At 43.1% G+C, this 21811-nt stretch overlaps 2 protein-coding genes across 3 annotated transcripts in view; one reads left to right on the forward strand and one right to left on the reverse strand.

Annotated features, from left to right (window-relative positions):
• The window catches only part of CPSF3 (cleavage and polyadenylation specific factor 3), a 244970-nt gene extending 242915 nt beyond the window's left edge, over positions 1-2055 (reverse strand). The window contains exon 1 of the mRNA XM_078647825.1: positions 1871-2055. Within this exon, the coding sequence (XP_078503951.1) occupies positions 1871-1941 (71 nt within the window). The 5' untranslated portion in view covers positions 1942-2055. The remainder of the gene's footprint in view (positions 1-1870) is intronic.
• A 45-nt stretch (positions 2056-2100) lies between these two features.
• ITGB1BP1 (integrin subunit beta 1 binding protein 1) overlaps positions 2101-21811 on the forward strand; it is a 381224-nt gene continuing 361513 nt past the window's right edge. Inside the window, exon 1 of one of the 2 annotated variants that reach the window (XM_078647826.1) lies at positions 2101-2238. The gene's annotated coding sequence lies outside the window, so the exon portion shown is untranslated. The remainder of the gene's footprint in view (positions 2239-21811) is intronic. The other variant, XM_078647827.1, reaches the window with a different exon arrangement.

Here is a 21811-nt window from a genome sequence, read left to right on the forward strand (position 1 = left end):
CGACCAAACCCTCTTTTAGATAGGAAACCATTAGAGAAAATGTCTGTTTTTGATTATTTAGGCCTAACACTTACCGACAAAATGTAGTGGACCGCACAAAATAAAAAGGCCAGTTTAAAGCTGGCACAGACAGCTGGGGGATAGCAAAGATGTCTGGGAAGTGCATACATAAAATGGCTGGTACAGCTATGGAAATTTAGAAGGCCAAGGGTAGGGGAGCGGCCATATTTGGGGTAATTGAGTACGTGATCATTTATCTAAAAATGAGAGCTCTTTCATTAGACAGCTTCTAGATCTCCCTAAAAAGCACATCTTTAATGCCGCTTCGTATGGACATTGGGGTCAACCCAATTGCAGAGGAAGTTGCCCTAAGGCCTCTTCTCTACTGGAGACGTATCTGGAGTACTACAGAACTTGAGTCCTTCAGACAAGAGTTGAAAGAAATTGTAAAATTACAGAGAGTTGATAAAAATCGCATGGCTGTCTTACATTAAAAACACCTTGGCTGCTTTGAAGATAGGAGACCTATGGACTAGTGCTGAAGAAACTAGCATGACAACTCCCAAGAAGGCCTTGTCAAAGATCTTTAGAGAATTTAAACAATCAGATAAAGGCCAATTCAGACGCAGGCGTACAGACCTTATCTTTTTTAGAGGTAAAAGACCAATACAAGCTGGAATCTGCTCTTGATGTCATACAACCCCCCCCTTGCACAAAAACTGTACCTGCAATTCAGGTACAGTGTACTACCATTGCGCGTATTCACAAGTAAATGGGGAAATACTTTGACTCCGGACTGTCCATTCTGTGCAGATAAACCGGAAACAGACCAACATGTTTTATTCGTCTGCCTGGCATACAAGAAGGCTAGACACCGATGGTTACAACAGTTGTGTCGGAACCTTGGGACAAAGTATTGCGCGGAGGCCTATAGGATCCTAAAATATGATACCAGTTTTGCCCGTAGTGTACTCAGTTACTTGTTACTTATTTTCTATGTGGTGTGTACGGTCATCTATTTTAAAAGCTGGGTCTACTGGATAATTCTAGTCTTTAAACGCAAACAAAATGTATTAACACTTTTTTAACTATCTTTTAAAATGTTTTAAAAATATTAACTCTGAACTAGCGCCTTTTTATATTTAGAACTCTTCTTTCTCTTAACGTTGCAATGCACGGGCACTTCACCTTTGCAAGAATCATGTGTGCAAATTATGCTGTAATACTTTTTTATGTGCTTTTATGGCCATAAAGGCCGAAATAAAGAATTTTTTTATTTAAAAGAGGGTGCTGAAGAGGAAAGAGATAGAGTAAACTTAACAGGAGTGACAAACTTTGAAGACCACTACCCCTTCGACAGGCCTCAGTAATGTTTAATTTGCTTACAACAAAATCGTTGTTGTTACTCTTATCTTAAACAGCTAGTAAACATTAACAAACCCAATAGTCTGGGCTGGTTTTCGGTTATGTCAGTTGTTGTGTTATATATCTGGATACAATAACAGAAAGCTCACAGAAACACCAAAATACCGGCTGTTAATCGTCAGGGGTATAAAATGCAATATAAATACAATTACAATTCTGATGATTACAGACCTACATAAATGGTGGCCGCTAAACTAAAAGCAAATCTCGACTGCTAAATGAAACAAGTCTAGCTGAACTCACAACTGCCAGAGAGCAACTGCAGAGCCTTGCAGTTTGTGTTTTAAGGAAATTGTACATGCACAGGCTCCCACACGTCAAGTCATGCATGTTAAAACCTCTGGTTACCGGCATGCAATTATGAGCTGCTTATGAGCCTCTAATCAGCTACTGCTTTTCGCGCCCCTTCAACTGTCTAACAACCCCCTGTTGGTGCCTCACTCACAGCGGCCTGATGAGCAGTTGATCGCTCTCCTCGGCGGGGATCATCACCTCCGCTTTTCTCTTCACCGACATTTCATCTGCGCTTGCACCTCCTTTATAACACGGGAGCCGGCTGCAGTCTGAGCAGGGGAACGCAAAGCCGGAAGAAGGACTGTATTTCCGGTGAGACTCCAAACTACTGGCAGAAAGACACTTCCGGTAGCGCAGTCAAGCGAATGGGCCGCATCGAAAGCTAAAAGGAACCATAGAGGGTAGGAGTGAGGTGTAGAGCGACGCCTGGTGACAGAGCGTGTCATGAGAGGCTTGTAGGCTCTACCTGTCTGTCAAATCGCCAGCAGACTGTATCTGTCCGGAGATGCATTGGAGGCGGTAAGAAATAACCTCACGGGGCTGAGTGAAGAGGGCGGAATGTTGTTGGAATGCCGAGGGCTATTAATAATATAGAATATTTTGGATCGGGACGTACGCCGATAATTCATAATTTCCACATCAAAGTACAGTACTGTTGTTATAAGATCTCTGTCTTGACTTTTGACTCCCCTTGTCCCGTATTGAATGAGTAAGGGGCCTCCCTGATTTGTTTATACGTTATACGATCTCTGACATTACTGTCCGAACCAGCATCGTTACAGGACTATTCTCCCAAACTCTATGTTATGTTGTGAATTACATGTATATTGCTTTAATACAGTTCATTCCACAATCCATTCCGAGTGTTCCTTTTAGATGTATTCTAATGTGTTCAGTTACTTCTTACTGCTGACCTGTCTGGCGGTGTACCTGCTCCGCTATTGCATTAAATCCACTTTCTACTTAATTGATGTGTGGATCATCAATTCAACAACTGGCGACGATCGGGATAATTTTTTTACCTTACTGAAGAAGCCTGTATACCGCTTTTATTTATAATTTTTGGAACCCAAATTCTCTATAGTGGACGACGTGGAGCAGAGACGACGTTACTACAATAGGACAGCGCGCTGAGGACGGTAATCCTTTTAACACGTGAAATTCTGGTGAGCGACTATTTATTTATAAAGAAATATATGAATAGTCTGTAACTTTGGATATACTGCTCGCGCTAGTGCATCAGCGCTCGAGCACTCACCGTTGCTGGATTCAAAGCGCAGATCGAATGCGCGTGTCCTCTAGCCTAGAAGTTCTCTTTGAGAGTCGCGCTGCTTCCCTGTGACGTCATACGTTCGCTGCGAACGTGCCGCATCACTCTATGCGTAGCGGCCATTTTGGATTGGGCAGGCCTACTCGTTATGAATAAAAGAAAAACGGAAGACGTTTTTTGTATTTAACTTGCCGATTTCAACACCTGAAGTCGGATTTACAAAGCGGTTACAGGTAACCTTACTTGAACACTTGGAACAACGCTACTTATCTAATTTTTAGACACTTTTAAGAATATCAACAATTTTAAAACAATTGGTGGTGAAGACTGGATAGTGTAAAAAAAGGACTTGTATTAATCTTCTCATTACTCACTGAACAATTCCACCACAAAACAGCTTTACAGCTTAGTGATAACTTACCACAGCAAGCATCAATTATTTATTAATTCTTAATTTTACGTCAACATGAGTCAACAAACATTTTCTTTAAGTAACCCTCAGGAATTCTGGTGCAAAGGTTCTGAACCAACTTTGAAATGGCTGGAATGGAAAGACTATTTTCTTAATTATATAGAAACTGTAGATTCCGATGGTAAAATGTCTGCTGATCAAAAGAAACGTATTCTTTTACATTCCTTGGGTCCAAAAGGGCTCAAATGTTATAACCAAATGAACAAGCCCATTGTAGGGGGAGGGGATAGTAATGTTTTTACAGTAGCTCTATCCAATTTAGACAAATATTTCTCCCCGAAGGTATGTATGGTCATTACACGTTACAAATTTTTCCAAAGAAAACAGTCAAAAAATGAATCCGTGGATGACTATGTTGGAGAGTTAAAAAAAATGGGTAATGATTGCGCTTTTGGGGGTTTACTGGAAGATTTGGTTCGTGATCAGGTTGTAATGCACGCTAATAATCCTGCAATTCAGGAACGTCTTTGGATGAATGGTGATGCTTGTCTAGAAGACATCCTAGCATTAGTTCGTAAAGCTGAGTCTTCTAGTAGATGTGCAAGTGCTCTAAAATCATAAAGTGTCAATAAAGATGTAGTGGCTAAAATTGATGCAAGCTCAAGAAAAAACAGTAATTTTAAACAAAAGAATGAAACATGGGCAAAGCCTAAGTATAGTAATGAACCTCCCAAATGTTATAGGTGTGGTAGTTTAGAACATTTGGCGTTTGCCAAGTCGTGTCCTGCCAAAAAGAGTAAATGTGGTGCTTGTGGACTGTATGGTCACTACACTAAGGCATGTAGAAGAAGGACAAAGACTGTCAAGTGTATTCAAGAGGACCTTGCCTCTGAGGAAAACACTTCTAGTGATGAGGACCAAGCATCAGATTGTGCTGTAGTCTTGAAGAAGAAACTACTCCTCAACATCAGGGATGGTTGTTTGCTTGTTGATAACAAACCTGAATGTTGGATACATATAGGAGGTGTGCGTATCAAAGTATATACTGATTCTGGTTCGCCCTATACAATTGTAAACGAAGATATATGGCGTAATACATTTGTGGACAGAGTTGGTCCAAAACTGTCTCCTCCAGATATTGAACCAGAGGGTTATAATGGTGGGAAGATAGACATTGTAGGTTTTCGTTGGCTAAAATTTGAGTTCAAGAACCGTAGATCATATGGCAAGATGTATGTATCAAAAAAAGGTCCATCAGTTTTAGGGTGGAAAGACCAGGGAGATCTACATATTATTCTTGACCCCAACTCAGTGGAAAAAGTATTAGTTATGGATGAGGGTACCAAAACAGGTGAGGAACTATTAAAAAAATTTCCTGCAGTTTTTCAAAAGACAATTGGCAAATTAATAGATTTTGAACACAAGATAATTTTAAAGGATTCTGCTGTACCTAAGATCCACAAAGTTAGAAATGTGCCAATCGCTTTACGAAAAGACGTTGCAACAGAACTTGAGAAATTGGTCTCATCTAACATTATTGAACCTATTGAAGCGTCTGCTTGGGTTTCTCCCTTGGTGGTCGTTAAACGCTCCAATGGTAAATTAAGATTATGTGTGGACCTTCGCCATTTAAATGACAATATAGTGGTAGATCAATTCCCTCTGCCGAGGATTAATGAGATGTTGGCTTTACTTGACGGAGCTAAATGGTTTACTACAATAGATTTATCATCTGCGTACCATCAGATTCCTTTGTTCAGAGACAGCAGAAAATATACTGCTTTCATAACCCCACAAGGTTGTTACCAATTTAAAAGGATGCCTTTTGGCTTGGCTTCGGCCGCAGCTGTTTTCCAACGTTTAATGCACAGGTTGTTTTCCACAGTTAAGAACACAAAGTTTTTTCAAGATGATATTCTCATTTTTGGAAAAGAAAGAGCTGATCATGACAACACATTGAATGAAGTTTTAAGTATTCTGAATGACAAAGGTTTAACAGTTGAATACACCAAATGTACCTTTGCTAGTGATCATGTTACTTACCTTGGCCATGTTATAGATTGTGATGGGATTAAACCAAAACCTAACTTAGTTGATGCTATCAAATGTGCTCCTTCCCCCAAAGGAAAAGATGATGTCAGATCCTTTATTGGTCTAGCCGAATTTTGTTCAAAGTACATCCCAAACTTTGCGACCAGAACATATAATATAAGACAGTTGTTAAAGAACAAGACAAAGTTTGTTTGGTCTGTAGAATGTGAACAAGATTTCGAAGACATCAAAAGCTGTATTACAAATATTGCTTCATTAAAAAGTTTTAATCCTGATGCCCAATCTGTTATCACCACAGATGCCAGCATTAAAGGTTTGGGTTCGGTTTTATCCCAAGTCGGTACGAATGGTAAGGAACAAATAGTTGCTTATGCTTCCAGGTCACTCTCACCTACAGAAGAAAAATACTCTACAATTGAAAAAGAGACTTTGGCATGTGTATGGGCGGTTAATCACTTTAGAGCATTTGTATGGGGTACTAAGTTTATTTTACGCTGTGATCACAAGCCATTACTCAGAGTCCTAACTACTGAAGGTACAGTTAACACCTCAGCGAGAGTTGCCAGACTTGCTATTAAGCTGCAAGATTATTGTTATAAAGTGGAATATGTGCCTGGCAAAGAAAATTGTATAGCTGATTTTCTTTCTAGGATGCCTAAGCAGCTTGATGAATGTGAGGATGATTTATGGAATTCATTCCAAGTAGCCTATGTACAAGATATGGAAGGTGCAGGCATTTTAAAGGAGAAGTGGGTTGAAGAATATTTAAAAGATGAAGAGTTATCTTTAGTAAAAATTCATCTAGCTGGGTCCTGGCCGAAGAAAGTTGATGGCAAGCATCCTTTGAAGCCTTTTTGGGAAGTTAGATTAAATTTAAGTATTGAAGATGGCAACATCTGGTTTGGAGAGAGAGTCATACCTCCAAAGACTTTGCGGTCGTCCATCATGGCTTTATGTCATGAGGGGCATTTTGGCATAGTCCGTTCTAAACGCACTGTTAAAACTTCATTTTGGTGGCCAGGTATGGATGCAGAAATTGATAAGTTTGTAAGGAGCTGTAAATCTTGTCAAACAGCTGACAAATCTCTGGTAGTGTGTAAGCCTCCTATGGGCAACATGACTGCACCTACTTCTCCTTGGGAACATTTAGCTATTGATATCATGGGTCCCATTGGCTGTGAACAAAAATATATTTTGGTATTGATGGATTTGTTTTCAAGGTGGCCTTTTGTAAAAATTGTAAGTAAAGCTGATACTGAAACTGTTTTAAAATTTTTGGACAAATCCTTCACTTTGGAAGGCATTCCTTCAGTTTTACTAAGTGACAATGGTGTCCAATTTACTTCTAATAAGGCAAAAGAGTATTTCAATAGATTAGGCATTAAGCACAAGACCACGGCTCTATACAACCCAAACAGTAATGGAATGGTTGAGCGCTTTAACCGTGTTATTAAAAGTACTATTCAGATGTCAGAGAAGAATAAGGAGTGGGAAGTTCAAGTTTTGAAAATGGTTTGGTCTTACAGAACCTCGATGTGTGAAGCTACTGGTTTTCCTCCTTTCGTACTTATGCGTGGCAGGAATCCACGTACCAAGTTTACTCCTGGATGGTTGTTTAAGTCTAATGTGGTGAATTGGTCTGAAGATGTGGTAAGGGAAAGGAGCCAAGCTTCACATTTTAAAAGCAAAATGTTGTATGACTCTAAGCATAAAGTGAAGGATGTTGAATTAGTTGTTGGTCAGTGGGTAAGAGTGAAGAAACCTTGTAAATCTTCCAAGGAGGAAAGTAGTTTTTATAAACCCATGCAAATTGTAGAAATTTTAAACAATTCTGTTCGTCTATCTGATGGACGAGTTTGGAACCTCAAAAGAATTGCCAAATGTCCTCCTCAAGTTAATTCTTCTTGTCAAGTCTCATCTCAGAAGTCATCTGATTTGTTTGATTTAGAGGATTTGTTTTGTGCTAAATCACCTGATGCTTTTGAGACATCCAATATTTCCAATTGTCCTGTTTCAGATGTTTCTGGCCAGATTTCATCTAATTTAGGTGCTTCTACTTCTTCTAGTTCAGCATGTGATGAAGAGGTAAATGTTTTTAGAAACCCTAGACGTGAAAAAAGGCCTCCCGTTTGGCTAGCAGATTACATTTCTGAAAGTTTTCCTTTGTAATGTTAAATTTTTTTTCTCTCTTCTTCTCTTTTCTCAGTTCCAAATTTTATAGTGTAAAGATGGGGGGTGATGTCGGGCATCGGGTACATAGTTATACGTTTAATTTTTATATTGTTCAAAGGGGGATGTGTTATGTTGTGAATTACATGTATATTGCTTTAATACTGTTCATTCCACATTCCATTCCGAGTGTTCCTTTTAGATGTATTCTAATGTGTTCAGTTACTTCTTACTGCTAACCTGTCTGGCTGTGTACCTGCTCCGCTATTGCATTAAATCCACTTTCTACTTAATTGATGTGTGGATCATCAATTCAACACTCTAGTTGTCATCTTGCAACATAGAACACCGTCCACAGGCAATCCATTTTGCAGCAACATTTAATCTCTTCTCCAGTCTATCCCCCTGTACCGCTACTTGCATACACAAGACACACCATCACCCTAGCTAGACACGTACAAAAACAGGACAAACCAATAGCCTTCTCACTTTTTTTTTTCATTTTCGTACCCGCTTATACTTTTGGTGATTATTAGTGACGTGAAGCTAGGTAAAGTTAGCAGTTTCTTCTCTTTTCCTGGATGTCCCCCTCAACGTTACAAATTAGAAACCCACAAAGTTACAAATTTGAAACTCACAAAGGAGGGAGTGATTTGGCTTAAAAAAATGATCATCACTCCAAACTTCTATGATTTGCGATGTTATTGTTGATTTGACATCTCTTAAATCCTGTACTGAATATTGACAGTAACGTGGTGTGCCTTGCGTGGAAGTTCCACGCCAGTCAGTTGGTCGGCTGGCTGGTGAGGGAGGACCACGACCTCGTTGGCTCAAGGAAGCCTTTTTAAACAGAAGGGGTTTGGGAGCACACTGCCTCACATCACAGCACAGTTTGCCCTGTGGGATTTTTCACCACCAAAACTCTGTTGCTGAAATTGAAACAGAGGGTTACTGACTATCCATCTTGCCTGTGGATGAATGAAGAAAAATGCTTACACAAATCCATTACTGCAAATCTGCTGAAATTTTGAACAATATTACAGCAGGAATCGGTACCATGGGACAATAAGGAACTAAATAGCATTAATTTTCTGCAGGCCCCTTACTATTCTCAATTTCCACTAGGCTGTTTTAATCCCATGACCTAAAAGTTACATGGGTTCCCTACACTTCTTTTAGACTGCCCTTCTCAGTCATTTTATCAGTAGGTGCAGTTACTCTGTTCTGCGTCACAAGTAAGCTTGTACTGAGGAGTTCGTGAATACAGTGGATTCAGTTTCACAGCGATTTGCACTGTCTCTTCATTTTTGATTTATAAGATTTCTTTTCTTGAAAAATCCCAAACCTCCTGGTTCACAATATGTCTCAAATCTGAAGGTAAATCTTCTGTAAAAACTTGGGAGCATTTTAACTCTGGACTCATGTGATTTATTTTAAAGCAGAGTCTTCATCATTTCTCTGAATCACAACACCTTCTGTTGTACAGTAAATGACACAGTTTCATTTTCAGAGCAAATTACATCCCAATAGATAAAATGGACTTTTTTCACTGATTACAAACTCGTCATTATTCACTATTGGGCCAGTTTTACTGTTACATTAGCTGACTCCTTATTAGTCACTAATTTGTTAAAATTACCCAAGAGAGGTAGGTTGGAAACCATTTTTTTTAACAGTGGAGCAAGTAGCACTGGTAGCAGTAAAAAATGATACTAGATTTACTTCTGTTTCCACAAAAGGGCCATTCTGGTCTGTCTAGTGCTACACCAAGCATGCAAGCCTCTTCCCCTCTCTGGCACCATCATTGTGCAATCTCGCTTTTCGAAAAACTCTGAATGTACCTGCATATTGTGAGAAGCTGGTAGGGCTGGGGCAGCTGCCTGCATCATCCCATTTTGTGTCATCTGATTAATATTCTACTGCATTTGGGGAATCTTTTGTGACTCATTCTAAAACCTACGTGGATTAAACCTACAAACTTATTTTCACCGGCCTATCTTCCCATGGATGTGGCACACCATTTTTCATTTGTACATTATTAGCATCCTGACTAGGCCTGTGGTTTACAAAACCTCTACCTCTACCATGAAAACTACCATTACCACCTTGCACAAATTGTGAACCGTTTCCTTGTGCATTAACTCTTTGCATACCAACCCCAATACCAAAACTAAAACCAAGTCAAAACAAACTCCAGGACCAGCTCCCTGCCCAAAACCAACTGCCTGGAAACCACCTTGACCAGAGCCACCATTTTGGAAAAACTTAGTTTTAGCTATCATTAATTTCTCCTTTGTCGATTTTCTCCTTAGAATTGCAATCACAACAGTAGTTTGCGTAGGCCAGGATCTCAACTAAAAGATTTGGACTGCCAACATATCACACATTGCTTAATATGCAAACGAGTTTTACTACACAATTCCACCACAAAAGCCTAAATGAATCCAGAAATGCCCTCTTTCATGGGGTCTTCAACTCTGCATTACTGTCTGTAAATTTGAATTAATCTCTTATAATATGCATGCACTTAATCATTTTGATGTTAAGACTCTCTCATAATCTTTGACCAATTTACTTGTTTCTGGGGAACGTTTGTTTTCAAATGTTCAATCACCACTTTAAACCTCTTCATACTTACTTACGCATGACAACTGGAGACAGCTTATTGTGAGGCTCTTCTCTCTGGGGCTCTTCAGTTGTCCCTTACACTTATTCTATAAATCTCTTAGACCAATAATTTCAAATAATCTATTTAAATCCATCCAGAATACCTTTGAAATAGGTGCAATCCTTTCCACCTCTGTATATCACTTGTCAAGTTCTCTAAGCTTGGGAAAGATTGTTGTTAATGTAGAGAAATAGCTTCCTGTTCACAACTAATGCCCATAGTCTCCTCTACGAACTTCTCTCAGTGGAATCCCTCTTTCAACCATCTCTTCAAACTCAGAATCACATCACACACACTCACATTTCTCTTCGTTTTTACTCTTTTTCAGAACCTCTGAGTTATCTGGTGATTCCGTCCATTCCTGCCAATATTTTGTTAAGTCTTCCCATTTGATAATCACCTCCATTAATTCTTTAAGAGTATTCTGCAGAGTTCCAGGATTCTGGTTCATCAATTCATTTTCATCATTCCTATTATATATGGCTTGCAAATTCTCCTTGAATGAGCATGTTTTCCTGGTTCTGCACTCAAATATGCTTAATCTTCTTCTTCATTCTTTGTAATTATTATGGTTTTGTAAAGCGTGCTGCTACCGGAAATGGGTTTCTCGACTCTAGGCCTTCACATGGTACGTTATCAGAGACTGATGGAATAATCTATTGGAACAGTCAGGTTTTTAACCATTTTTGAAATATGGCAAGAGACTGACAGGATCACAGTGACTGTGGCATTATGTTCTATTGTTTGGGCCCTAGGTAGGAGAATGCCCATCCTCCTTAGTGTGTTCTTTTTACACCCAGAACTGAGAAAAGGTTTGGTGTTGGTGGATCGAAGGGAGCGATGTGGAATGTAGGGAGACACCAGATATATGAGATATTTAGGGCCTTTATTTGCTCTTACTTTGTGCATGTAGCATAATGTTTTGAAATGTATCAATTTTTAGGTCTCGTTTAGCGCTGCAGCTCATGCAGTATATACTATAGTGTGGAAGCTTTGTGGAAGCTCCGCCCACTCTCCGGCACATCTTTCTCATTGGCTTAGGTCCTAAATGCTGCCTTCCGATTGGTTTTGGGCATTGTTAGTCCCTCCTCATGACGAGCATATCGTCATTTGTATCCTTCCACAGCTATCAACCCCTTTACTCCTGCACTATTTTCTTCCCTATCTCCCCCCTGCAGTCCGTAACTTCTCAGACCCCCCACCACTGTTCCCAAGAGGCTGGGCGCGCGCGCACTTCGCTACCCCCAAGCGCGCAGTCCCATGTGTGGAGCGCGCACAGAGGGCACATCCGCAGAGAGTAATCGCGCCGCCGCCGCTTTTAAAAGGCGCGCGGTGCGAAAAACGGGCATTTCCAGATTGCGGCGAAAGGAGTGTGTGCTTTTTCTATTGCCCATTTGTTTGCTGTAATGCTTCATTAGTAACGTGAGGCTGCGGGGGAGATTGAGTGCTTTTCTTTACGTTTCCATGTTAATTGCAGCCTCTTCCCGAGCGGCGATTAACATGGATACTTAAATGAAAGCACTCAATACCCCCCGCAGCCTCGCTTTGCCGGATTTGAGTGCCCTCCTAATTAGTCGAAAGTTCCCGGTAAGGGAAGACCCCTCCCCTTTCCACCTCTTTCAGCAGACAGGAGAAAGAGGCATTTAGGGGTCGTAGTTGCTCTGTAGGTTACTGTAAAAGTCAGGCACAATGGCCGGGTAAAGAAGCCAGGAAGGGTTTTTTTGCGAGGACACACTCGGACCACGTTTCTGAGGCAAGGGATAAGAGGTGTTGGGCTGAGGAGTGCTGTCCTGGCTCTTGATGAAGGTCAGAGAAACATCAAAATACGGACCTACCTTGCCACTACCCTACCTCGTTTGGGGAATACATTGTATTTCTTTTCCATCAGTGTCCCTCGTATTTGCGTGTAATTATGTTCCTGTGAGTGTGCAAGTTAGCTCAGGGTTCTAAACGTTCACAGGTTTGGGGCAGCCCGGTACTTAGCGGATCAATTTCAGTTTGTTGCATAAACCTGTGTGGCATGGAAGAGGTTAACTGCGCGGCTGCGAGGAGTACATGTTTATTGTGAGCAATTCGGGTTTGGCCATTAAGGTACATTAATAAATGCAGGAACATGCTAAAAGTAAACTTTGGATTTAAAAGCTGCTCGCTGCAATGTTTCACTGTTCGCAAAATAAGTTTGTAATTTAGGGACGGCTAGTTCCAATGCATAGCTGGCAAGGTTTCAGATTGCCATGTGTGACATTTTCATAATTTCGAGGTAATTATGAGTGACATTTCAACAAATATGAGTGGCATTTTTATACGAACAATATCGAAGAATGAAGATGAAGTAAACATTTAAAAATCAGAAACTTGTTGGAGGAATGAGAAACTCTAATATCTTTAAACTGTTGTAAAGCAACAGAAATGTAAGGGCACTAAACTATTAAAAACAGTTACAGCTAATACTCATGAAATAAATGCAGTGTTTCGAACCTGCGTGGGTCATGTCAGTTGACCGATACTGTGAAAGGCTATAGTTTGTACGTTTCTCTTTGTCAAAGAAATATGTCCAGGGTGTTAGAAAACCCATGTTTTGCCTAAAATACAACGCTTTTCCAGCTGAGAGGCCTTGAATGAGGCCTGTAGACCTTTTCCCCAGACTCCTATCAGGCAGTGCCTGCCTGTGCCTTCTCCAAAGCGTCACATTAACATAACACACAACAGCAAAACACAGAAGGGCAAAATGGACACAAGAAACTGCAATTTGCTGCACTCATAACCAACTGCATTCTTTGCAAACAAGCAGGTGCGCGATGTGTGCCTATATAATGGTCAGCTGTGAAACATGGCCATAATTAAAGAGGAATGTATAACCGCACGGGCTGTGCGTGGAAGCACATCAAGTCATTAGGATATTAAAATAAAGGTACCTCAGGGGCTACATTGGGCACTTCCAGGCGCGGTGCGTCCATTGGGGCGTAGGGACATTGCTGTTCTCCTGTTCTCACCTCACGCCCGAATATCGGAGTCCGCGGCGCCAGGGGGTGGGGCTGGGCTGAGCTGCTGCAGAGTGAGTGACAGTTTAATCACTCCGCTGCAGCAGCCAGTAGTGCACAAACTGCGCATGTGTATTTATGGGCATTATTCAGCCGGCGCATGTGCTTACTCTTCCCCCTTAGCGAGGGACCCAAGGGGGGTGCAGTTTCATACAGCACCCCCAGGGCCGCAGTCCCCAGGGTTGATAGGGGCGAATGGTATCTGTGCCCCCCTAGCCAATCCTGGCGTTGCATGCAGCGCCAGGATTGGTTAGTCCCAATGGTCCACTGCGCAGCAAATGCCAGGGTGCAAAGAAGTAAACAAGGGTCAGCCGCCTCCCGTCGCATCCAGTCTTCTGATTTAGCAGTTTAGAATTTGCAAAAGGAAAGAGCGGGGAGAAGTTAATTCCACCACGTTGCAGAGCAGAGCAGAGGAGACGCACAGGATCGGAGGAGAATGGAGATGCCCGGTAAGTTTATTTTTGTATTGTATTCATTAAATTAAGGGCTAGAAATTGCTGCCACGCACTCAGTCTACTCTAAGTCTAAATGCCGTCATTAGTAGGGAACTCCATACCGCACTCGGGAGTCTAACTGAAAGAAGCACGATGAGGATTCCTTTACTTTTTTCGCTACACAGACACTGATGTTCGCCGCCAATCAGATTGCAGTAGTAGGTGAATGTTCCTGCATATGACTGTGGCGTGGTGAGGTAAGTTTTGCTTGCTTTTGTTTTATATTTAATTTACCCCCCTCCCGTGCGACATCCCTCTCCCCAACCCCCCCGCGAGCCGTGACTGCTGTTTGGTTGCTGCTTCTGGACAAAAAGGGCCTACGTGCAGTAGTCGTTCATTGTTTCAGTCACATGGACTTTCAATTTGATTGGGCCCGAGTTTGACAATGTTTCGGCTAACTCCTGAGGCAGCAGATCTTCAGAGTTTACAATGTCTGGTGCTTCCTGTCACAGCCACAGAACTTGCGCTTTTTAACGTGGTATATAACACATAGCAAAAGGCTTTCTGATTATCGCTGCATCGATTGAACAGCTAGTCAGAACACTCTAACTCTTTCGGGCAGTTTAGACCAATTCTCAAGTATTGGGTACCTGCTAACAAATGGTTGTGAACTGGGCAGATTAGTCTTCGGCACAGCATCCCGCACGGCCCTCCTGCCTGACGCCAGTGCAATGCACATGACTAAGCTTCAGGTATGCCGGCTTGAGAGCAGAAGAGAGGCAGGCCACTTGAAAATAGAACAGTGCACATATTCACGTGACCCACGACCAACTGTTTTTATGTGCTTGTGGGTGCGATAAAAGTGGACATCATTAAATGTTTTTCATGGACTTCGGTTTAAGATTGTTCTAGTTAATTGAATGTGTACATATGAGCTCTTTAAGGAACTAATCAAAAGTGTGTGCTTGGGCAGACATGCAACACACAGTGAAAATGTGTCTAACAGTAAGCACTGGGTATTGTGCAAAATAGATTAACCTGCCTGTAGCACAATTTTATAGGAATTAAAAGTAAATTGTTTGAGAGATGTATGTTTGATTTAATTATTTTTACGTTTGAATAGCGCATGGATCAATCTAATAGTAGCATGAGAGGCTCACGTTAAAACAATGTTCATTATACAATGTGTATGTTCTTGCTTTACAAAACGTAAAATGTGTTTCTCAAAAAATGATAACAACGTCCTCTCGCATGAGGCTCCTTCCGTTTGTCATGGGTGTAGCAAGGGGTTTGTGAAAGGATTGGGAGGCAATGGGTGGCACTTCATGCAAATTGCAAGGAATAGGGCTCCAATAGGCTGCCAACCTCAATTGAATAAAACGGATCAATGCACCATGTTTACATCTGTGCACACTGCACCATGTATGCCTAAAAAGGGAAGCACTCTTTGGCAGAGCAATGATTTGTGAAGCTTCCTCTAACCTCAACCCCCTATGTCCTATTTTCTTTTATACACCCATGTGTTATCCATGTTAATCGCCGCTCGTGAAGGGGCTGCAATTAATATGGATACTTAAATAAAAGCACTCAATCTCCCCCGAAGCCTTGCTTTACTACCAAAACAATACAGCAAATCTGCAAACAAGGCAGATTAATCTACAAATACATGGTGTTTTTAAACGTGCTGTATTGTTTTATTAGTAAAGCGAGGCTGCGGGGGAGATTTTGTGCTTTTATTTAAGTATTCATGTTAATTGCAGCCCCTTCACGAGCTGGCAATTCATTTAACTCCCACGCCTCAACTTCAATGTCTTGCAGGCAACCTTGACACAAGAGCGATTGACTGGGGTTTAGAACTAACGCATACCCCACAGGTAAACAGCATTACTTCCCTGATTTCTTTTTTGTACCTTGTTTCAGCCAAGCATTCACTAAAATATGTCCATTCACGTTTTTCAGATTGGACGCATTTAGACAAATTCAGGTGAGCCCCTCAAATCTATTTAAGTTATGGCAATTCACTTACCACTAGCCTATTATTTGCATTATTTGCAATAAATAACTATACTGGTTCTCCACAGAACATTGCAGGCAGAAGATAACGCACACTATTTACAATAGTGGCAACACACAAAACAGCAATTACTAGGTAAGCAAGATGTAAATAACTAGAGCCTCAGTATACATACACCCATCCCCCTCGATATCAAGAGTAATAAGGTTTTCTTTCTTCTTTTTTCTTTTCTTCTCTTTTTATACAGACCCCTGACGAAGGGGCATGGCCCCGAAATGCATTGGGTGTTATTGCAATGTTTTGGATATATTCTATGATTTATTGATTTAATAATGATGTTTTGATGTACATATGAATTTTCATGATTGTTCGTGATTTACTATACAAAAATATATGATGATTGAAATGATATGAATTCTTTGTGATGAAGTATACGAGATAAAATATACTACAGCTTGACAAAAGGAGTATTCAATAATTTTGTCGTGCGTGTTTGGAGTCCTGGTGGCCTTTCGGCACCAGGCCATATACAGTCCATCCATACTGATAGGCCATATAGTTTAGGAGGGTTGGTGTGGAGAAGCACAAACTCTGAGTCGATAAAAAAAGAACCAGCATAGTTGGGAGTTTTGTTTAATAATAGTCAGCATCCGGTGCGATCGCACTGCTCTAGAGCCACCTTGCTCAAGGGTCCTGTAACCTCAGTGACTGTCGCGCTAGGGTGTGCTGCTTCATAGGCCTGCCTGCAAGACTGGAGGTGAACTTCGGTATGGATTGTGGTTGACAGGCCTTTACAGTTAACCCAAAGTTGCCACTGTTAGGGAACGCATGATGGTGCAAAGACACCAGGGCGTCTAAAGTATAGCAAGGGAATGTGCTCCCTCAGGAGAGTGATCTGGTGGACTGCTCATGAAGGCTAAACCTGGTTCCCCAGTTCCAAACTCGCCAGCTCTGACCATAGTGCCACATCCTCTCCTCCATTGAACACCATACTGCCCCGTTGATAGAAACTTGCACTGCCTTCAGCTACAACCCAATTGTAACCCGCTATAAACTCCTGGATGCGACACAATTCGTATTACGCATTAGACGAGAGTAATATGCTGCCTAAACAAAAAGTTACAAAATCATGGAGAAACCAAACACTCATAGGGAATGCAAGTTTAAGTAAAGCATGTGAAATGTAAGCAGGAACAACGTGGTTACCTTTTCGCTTTTCCATTAATTATTTAGAGATCAATGAGTGCTTTTGCCAGCGGCAGAGCAGAAGTGGACACTGTCCTTGTCTTCTCTGGGCGAGTCCTTTTCCTTCTCTACCCGCCCTGCCCCGAACTGCCACGAACACCGAGCCTTATCTGTGGGCTGTGCCTATTTCTGCCATCCTGGGACACACGTTTAAAATAAAAAAGCAGGGGAATGGAAGCTATAAAATTAAAGAAGTAGACTCACAGGAAGGCTGGTTGGGGCACGGCTAATTGATGTGCTGAATTCTGGCCTGCCTACTCAGCGCTGTTCATGAATATTATATCCCTGACACATAGCATTTTAAATTTGAAGTCACAGTTGCATGCTCTCATATGTTAGACAATTTTAGCATGCTGGTGCTGCCTCATTGGCAGTGTGCCTCAACTGCAGTATTGTTAGAGGGGTGCTAGAATACGTGACTAATGCATTTTAATGCTGTGATGCGGACACTAGCATTAAAAATGTGTTAGTCAAAAGCCTGATGGGGCCCTACCGTAATCCAGCCCTGAAACTGCGAAATTTTATTTTTCCTGCTCAAAGAGAGCATTTGTTAAAGTTTTCATGTTAATTGCAGTGACCACCATGAGCTGAAATCAACATGAAAACTTGAACAAATGCACACAATCACCCCGCAGCCCAGCTCTATTAAGAAAAGAAATGCAGCAACATAGCTGCTAAGGTTTCAACTTGCTATGTGGGACAGTTTCAAACCTGCCTTAACACCATTCACGTGGATCTGTATGTGAGGAAATGCACTCTTTTCACTTTTTAAGCAAAAGTTTGGAGTGATATTTAGCACTGCACCCACACGCACACCTGGTTACTGGCGCACACAGCCTTGGAAGCAGCGCACATAGACCTTACACTGCCACACACAGAGGAAAAAAATTAGAGGGAACATTGCCCCCCACCCTTCCTGCCTTCTCGCCCGCTCGCCACCGGTAACCGGCTCCGGTAGGATCGAGATTTCTAGGGCCTGGGAGATAGTTCTCATTATTTTTGCCCAATATGCCGCAACACAGGAACAGTCCCAAATCGTATGGTAAAACGTGCCTTCCTCCCTACAGCCTCGCAGGAAGTACCTGTGCGTTGCTGATCCTATAGCATGAAGTGTTGTCCTAGTATAATATGTACGGTGTAACACTTTGAGCTGGACCAGTCGAAGCCTGGATGGTATTGCCGTCTGACATGGCGAGGACAGAGCCTCCTGCCACTCCAAGTCGTCAAAGTCGCCCACTTCCCGGGACCAGGCCTGTCTCAGTCTAGATGTTGGGTCTGGTAGTTTATTGATTATCCTACGGTACGTCAAAGACGTCCCCCTGTGTGTCATGTGTTCTGTCAGAAGCCTGTCCTCCAATGGGGTGGCCTCCTGTAGGGAAGTGCCCAACGGTATGGCTGCGTGGAGTGCATGTTGGATTTGGAGATACCAACATTTCTCCGTCTGGGCCATGTAGTACTGTGTTTGCAGATGTTCAAAATCAACTACCGTCCCCTTTTTCCAGAGGTCCCCTACCGTAGAAAGCCCAGTGTTATCCCAGTTTTGGAATCCTTTACTTATGCAGCCCAGCCGCTGGGAGTCCCACAGTGGCGTCATTTGTGTGATTGTCCCCTTACATCGCAATGGGGCTTGCACCTGATACCAAATGTGTATTGTGTGTGCTGTAGGGTCAATCAGCCCCGGAAGCCTACGACATATGTATAGAGTTGCCATCAGTCCCTTCTCCTCCAAGCTTTGTCTGTCTGCCTGGTAAGCCGGTTCGTCCTGCGGGGTGTGCAACCAATAGTTAATTATTTTAAGCTGTGCCGCCCAGTAGTACAACTGAACATTCGGGAGTGCTGTCCCTCCATCGTACCAGCTGCGCACCAGCTTGTGCTTTGCGATCCGCGCCGGCCTGTTTCCCCACAGCAAACCAGAAACCTCTGCCGATATGGCCTTGAAGTAAGCTTGTGGGACTAAGAACGGTGTATTTTCGAGGACCTCCTGTATTCTTGACGCTGTGCTGGATTTCGTTTTTGCTGGTTTAGATGCTTTGGGCACTTTGCCACTGCTGATCAGTGTCAAAGTGCAAGTGCTCCCTAGGTAAATTGTTATTGTGATTGGTTATCCATGATTGGCATATTTGTGTCACCAGGAAGTCCTTAGTAAAGTGCACTGAGAGTGCCAGGGCAGGTGACTCAAATCCTACTAGTGGGCCTGCAGCACCGATTGTGCCACCCACCTAAGTAGTCCTGAAATGGTGTCTCAGGCCTGCCACCGCAGTGCCTGTGTGCAGTCTGTGAACTGCCATGTCAGCCTGACCAGTGTCCACACTGGCCAGGCCAAACCCTTCCCTTTCTGTACACATTGTACACCCCTATGGAAGGCCCACGGTACCCCCCCTGGGCAGGATGCAGTGTATGTAACAGGTATAGCATGTACCAGTGTGGGTGACATGCTCTGGTAATGAATTACAGCCATTTTTTGTTTTTCACTATTGAAAGGCTATCTTGCCAATAGGCTATAATGGGAAATGCCGAGTGTAATGTTTACCTGCATATCTTCCCATAGGAGTAAGAAAGGACATACAAGTGTGGTATCCCTGAATTCAGAATTTAATAACATCTTTTAGGAAAGATGGTTTTTTAAATCTTGTGTTTGAGAACAGCACTTTTAGAAAGTAGCTGTTCTCTTGTCTGACCTTTCTGTGTGCCTTAGCCTGTTTGTGAATTGACTGTCTGGTTTGTGAGTGCCAGGGGCTGGGTAGCCCCCAGGAGGCTGGCTGAGTCAGCCCTAGGCTGAATGACTGCATCTGCATCTTGATTGGTGGGAGGGGATAGCACCTGGGCCTGAATAGGGCTGTGCCTGCCTTCCACAATGCTGGCTTCACCTCCTGCTGGGCGGCTGACGACCCTGCCCCTCTCTCTGAAAGGAAAGGAGAAGACAGAAAAACAAAGTGCTCAGGAACTGACCTGAACTGTTTCTGACCAATCCAAGGCCTCTCTACCTCTAGAGAACAAAGGAAAGACTAGTATAAAAAGGGCTACCCAGACTACAGACAATTAGATCATCCTGGAATCAAGAAGGAACCTCTGCCAAGGAGAAAGCTGAAAGACTGAAGAGAAAGGACTGTCCTGCTGTGTGTTTGTGGGCTGACCTGCAGTTGCTTTGCTGCCAAGGAGAGGGGAAGGACTTTGTTTTTTCTTAGTCCCCTTGCTTGAAGAGATATCCAAGGACCTAAAGTGAGCTGACCTCCTGTTAAGAAGTCCCAGGAACAAAATGACTTCACCTCCAGCCTTTCCTGAACTCTGCTGAGAGAGTTCTGCTCTTCCTGAGTGCTGAATCCGACTGAGGGACATCTGGAAGTTGTGGCCTGCTGCTTGGAAAGCAAGAAACTAAGACAATCTGCAAGTTTTCACGCATCGCTCGCTTGCGGTGCGCATCCCCGACAGTGCGAGGAAATACCCGCGGCTGCGAAGATCGAGACCGTCGCAGTGCCTGTCAACGCCGGGTGAGATCGCGCTCCGCTTGCTTGCGGATCGCATCACGTCACTGCGAGCACCGTTGCAGAGCCATCGCTTCGAGGGGCCAGGAGAGGAGAAGATTGACGCCGCGCATCGCCGCCGCACCTGAGATCGTTGCCGTCCCGAAGATTGTCGCATCGTACCTTTGCGAGATGCTCCCTACGGAACCTACACACCGGAATCCATACAAGGTATCGCCTCCCTCCCCATACAGACCGGATTCGTCGCAACACGCCCGCTGCGTCCAGCGGGGTTGTTGCATCGCCTCCCCAGGTTCTCCGGAGTGACGCATCGCTTGTTTTCCACCACCCCAGCTTCTGTTTTGGAACTTTGTCGCATCTAAAGGTACTGTTGGCTAAATGTGATGCAACTGTGAACTATTTTAATGCAACTGTGGATTATTTTGACACAACCATTAAGAACTCTTTAAAAACCATATCTTGACCTGTGTATGTTGGATTTTTGGTCGTTTTGGTCTTGTTTAGTTTAGATTGAATACCTTTATTTTTCTAAACTGTTGTGGAGTCCATTTGTGGTTTTTTCACTGTGTTACTGTGAGTGTTGGTACAAATACTTTACACATTGCCTTTGATAAGCCTGACTGCTCGTGCCAAACTACCAAGGGGGTGAGCAGGGGTTATCTAAAGAGTGTATCCTCCTTACCCTGACTAGAAGCAAGGGTCCCTATTTGGACATTGGTACCTACCTCTGCCAACTGGAGACCCCCAGATCTAACATTGTTGGTCAGCGGTGGGATTTTGAACTTGTATTTGTACTTGACCCACAGTGATTGGTGTACATCACTAGTGAGTGCAGACCACTACGCCACAGCATACTACATTTTGGTCTTTGATTCTATTTTTGAGTAACTCTTCAAAGCATCATCAGGGGTCGACAAATGTACTCGACGCTCGCAAATGCGAGTGAATTTCATGAAGGGCGAGTCAGTTTCAAAGCCTACTTGACCGGCCTGGCGAGTGCTATCTGGCACTGCAATAGCAGGTGAAGGCTCTAGGGGGCAGCATCACGGTGGCGGCAACGACGGCATTCTGCACGCACCACCTAGCATTGTGGTGGTGGTGCGGTGCGCGGTGAAGGCTCTAGGGGGCAGCATGCTCGCACCACCTAACTTAGTGGTGGTGGTGTGGTGCGCAGCCTATTGTTTCTGTGGGTCCCAGGGCCGTCAATCACGTAGCGCGCGAAAGCGCTACCAATGACGGCCCTGGACTGCCCCCGCGCTGTGCTGTTTAAAGTGCAGCAGTACGCCACAGAGAAGTGGGCGAAAC

The sequence above is a fragment of the Lissotriton helveticus genome, chromosome 6 (genome assembly GCF_964261635.1).
Source record: "Lissotriton helveticus chromosome 6, aLisHel1.1, whole genome shotgun sequence".
In the NCBI taxonomy this organism is placed as follows: Eukaryota; Metazoa; Chordata; class Amphibia; order Caudata; family Salamandridae; genus Lissotriton; species Lissotriton helveticus.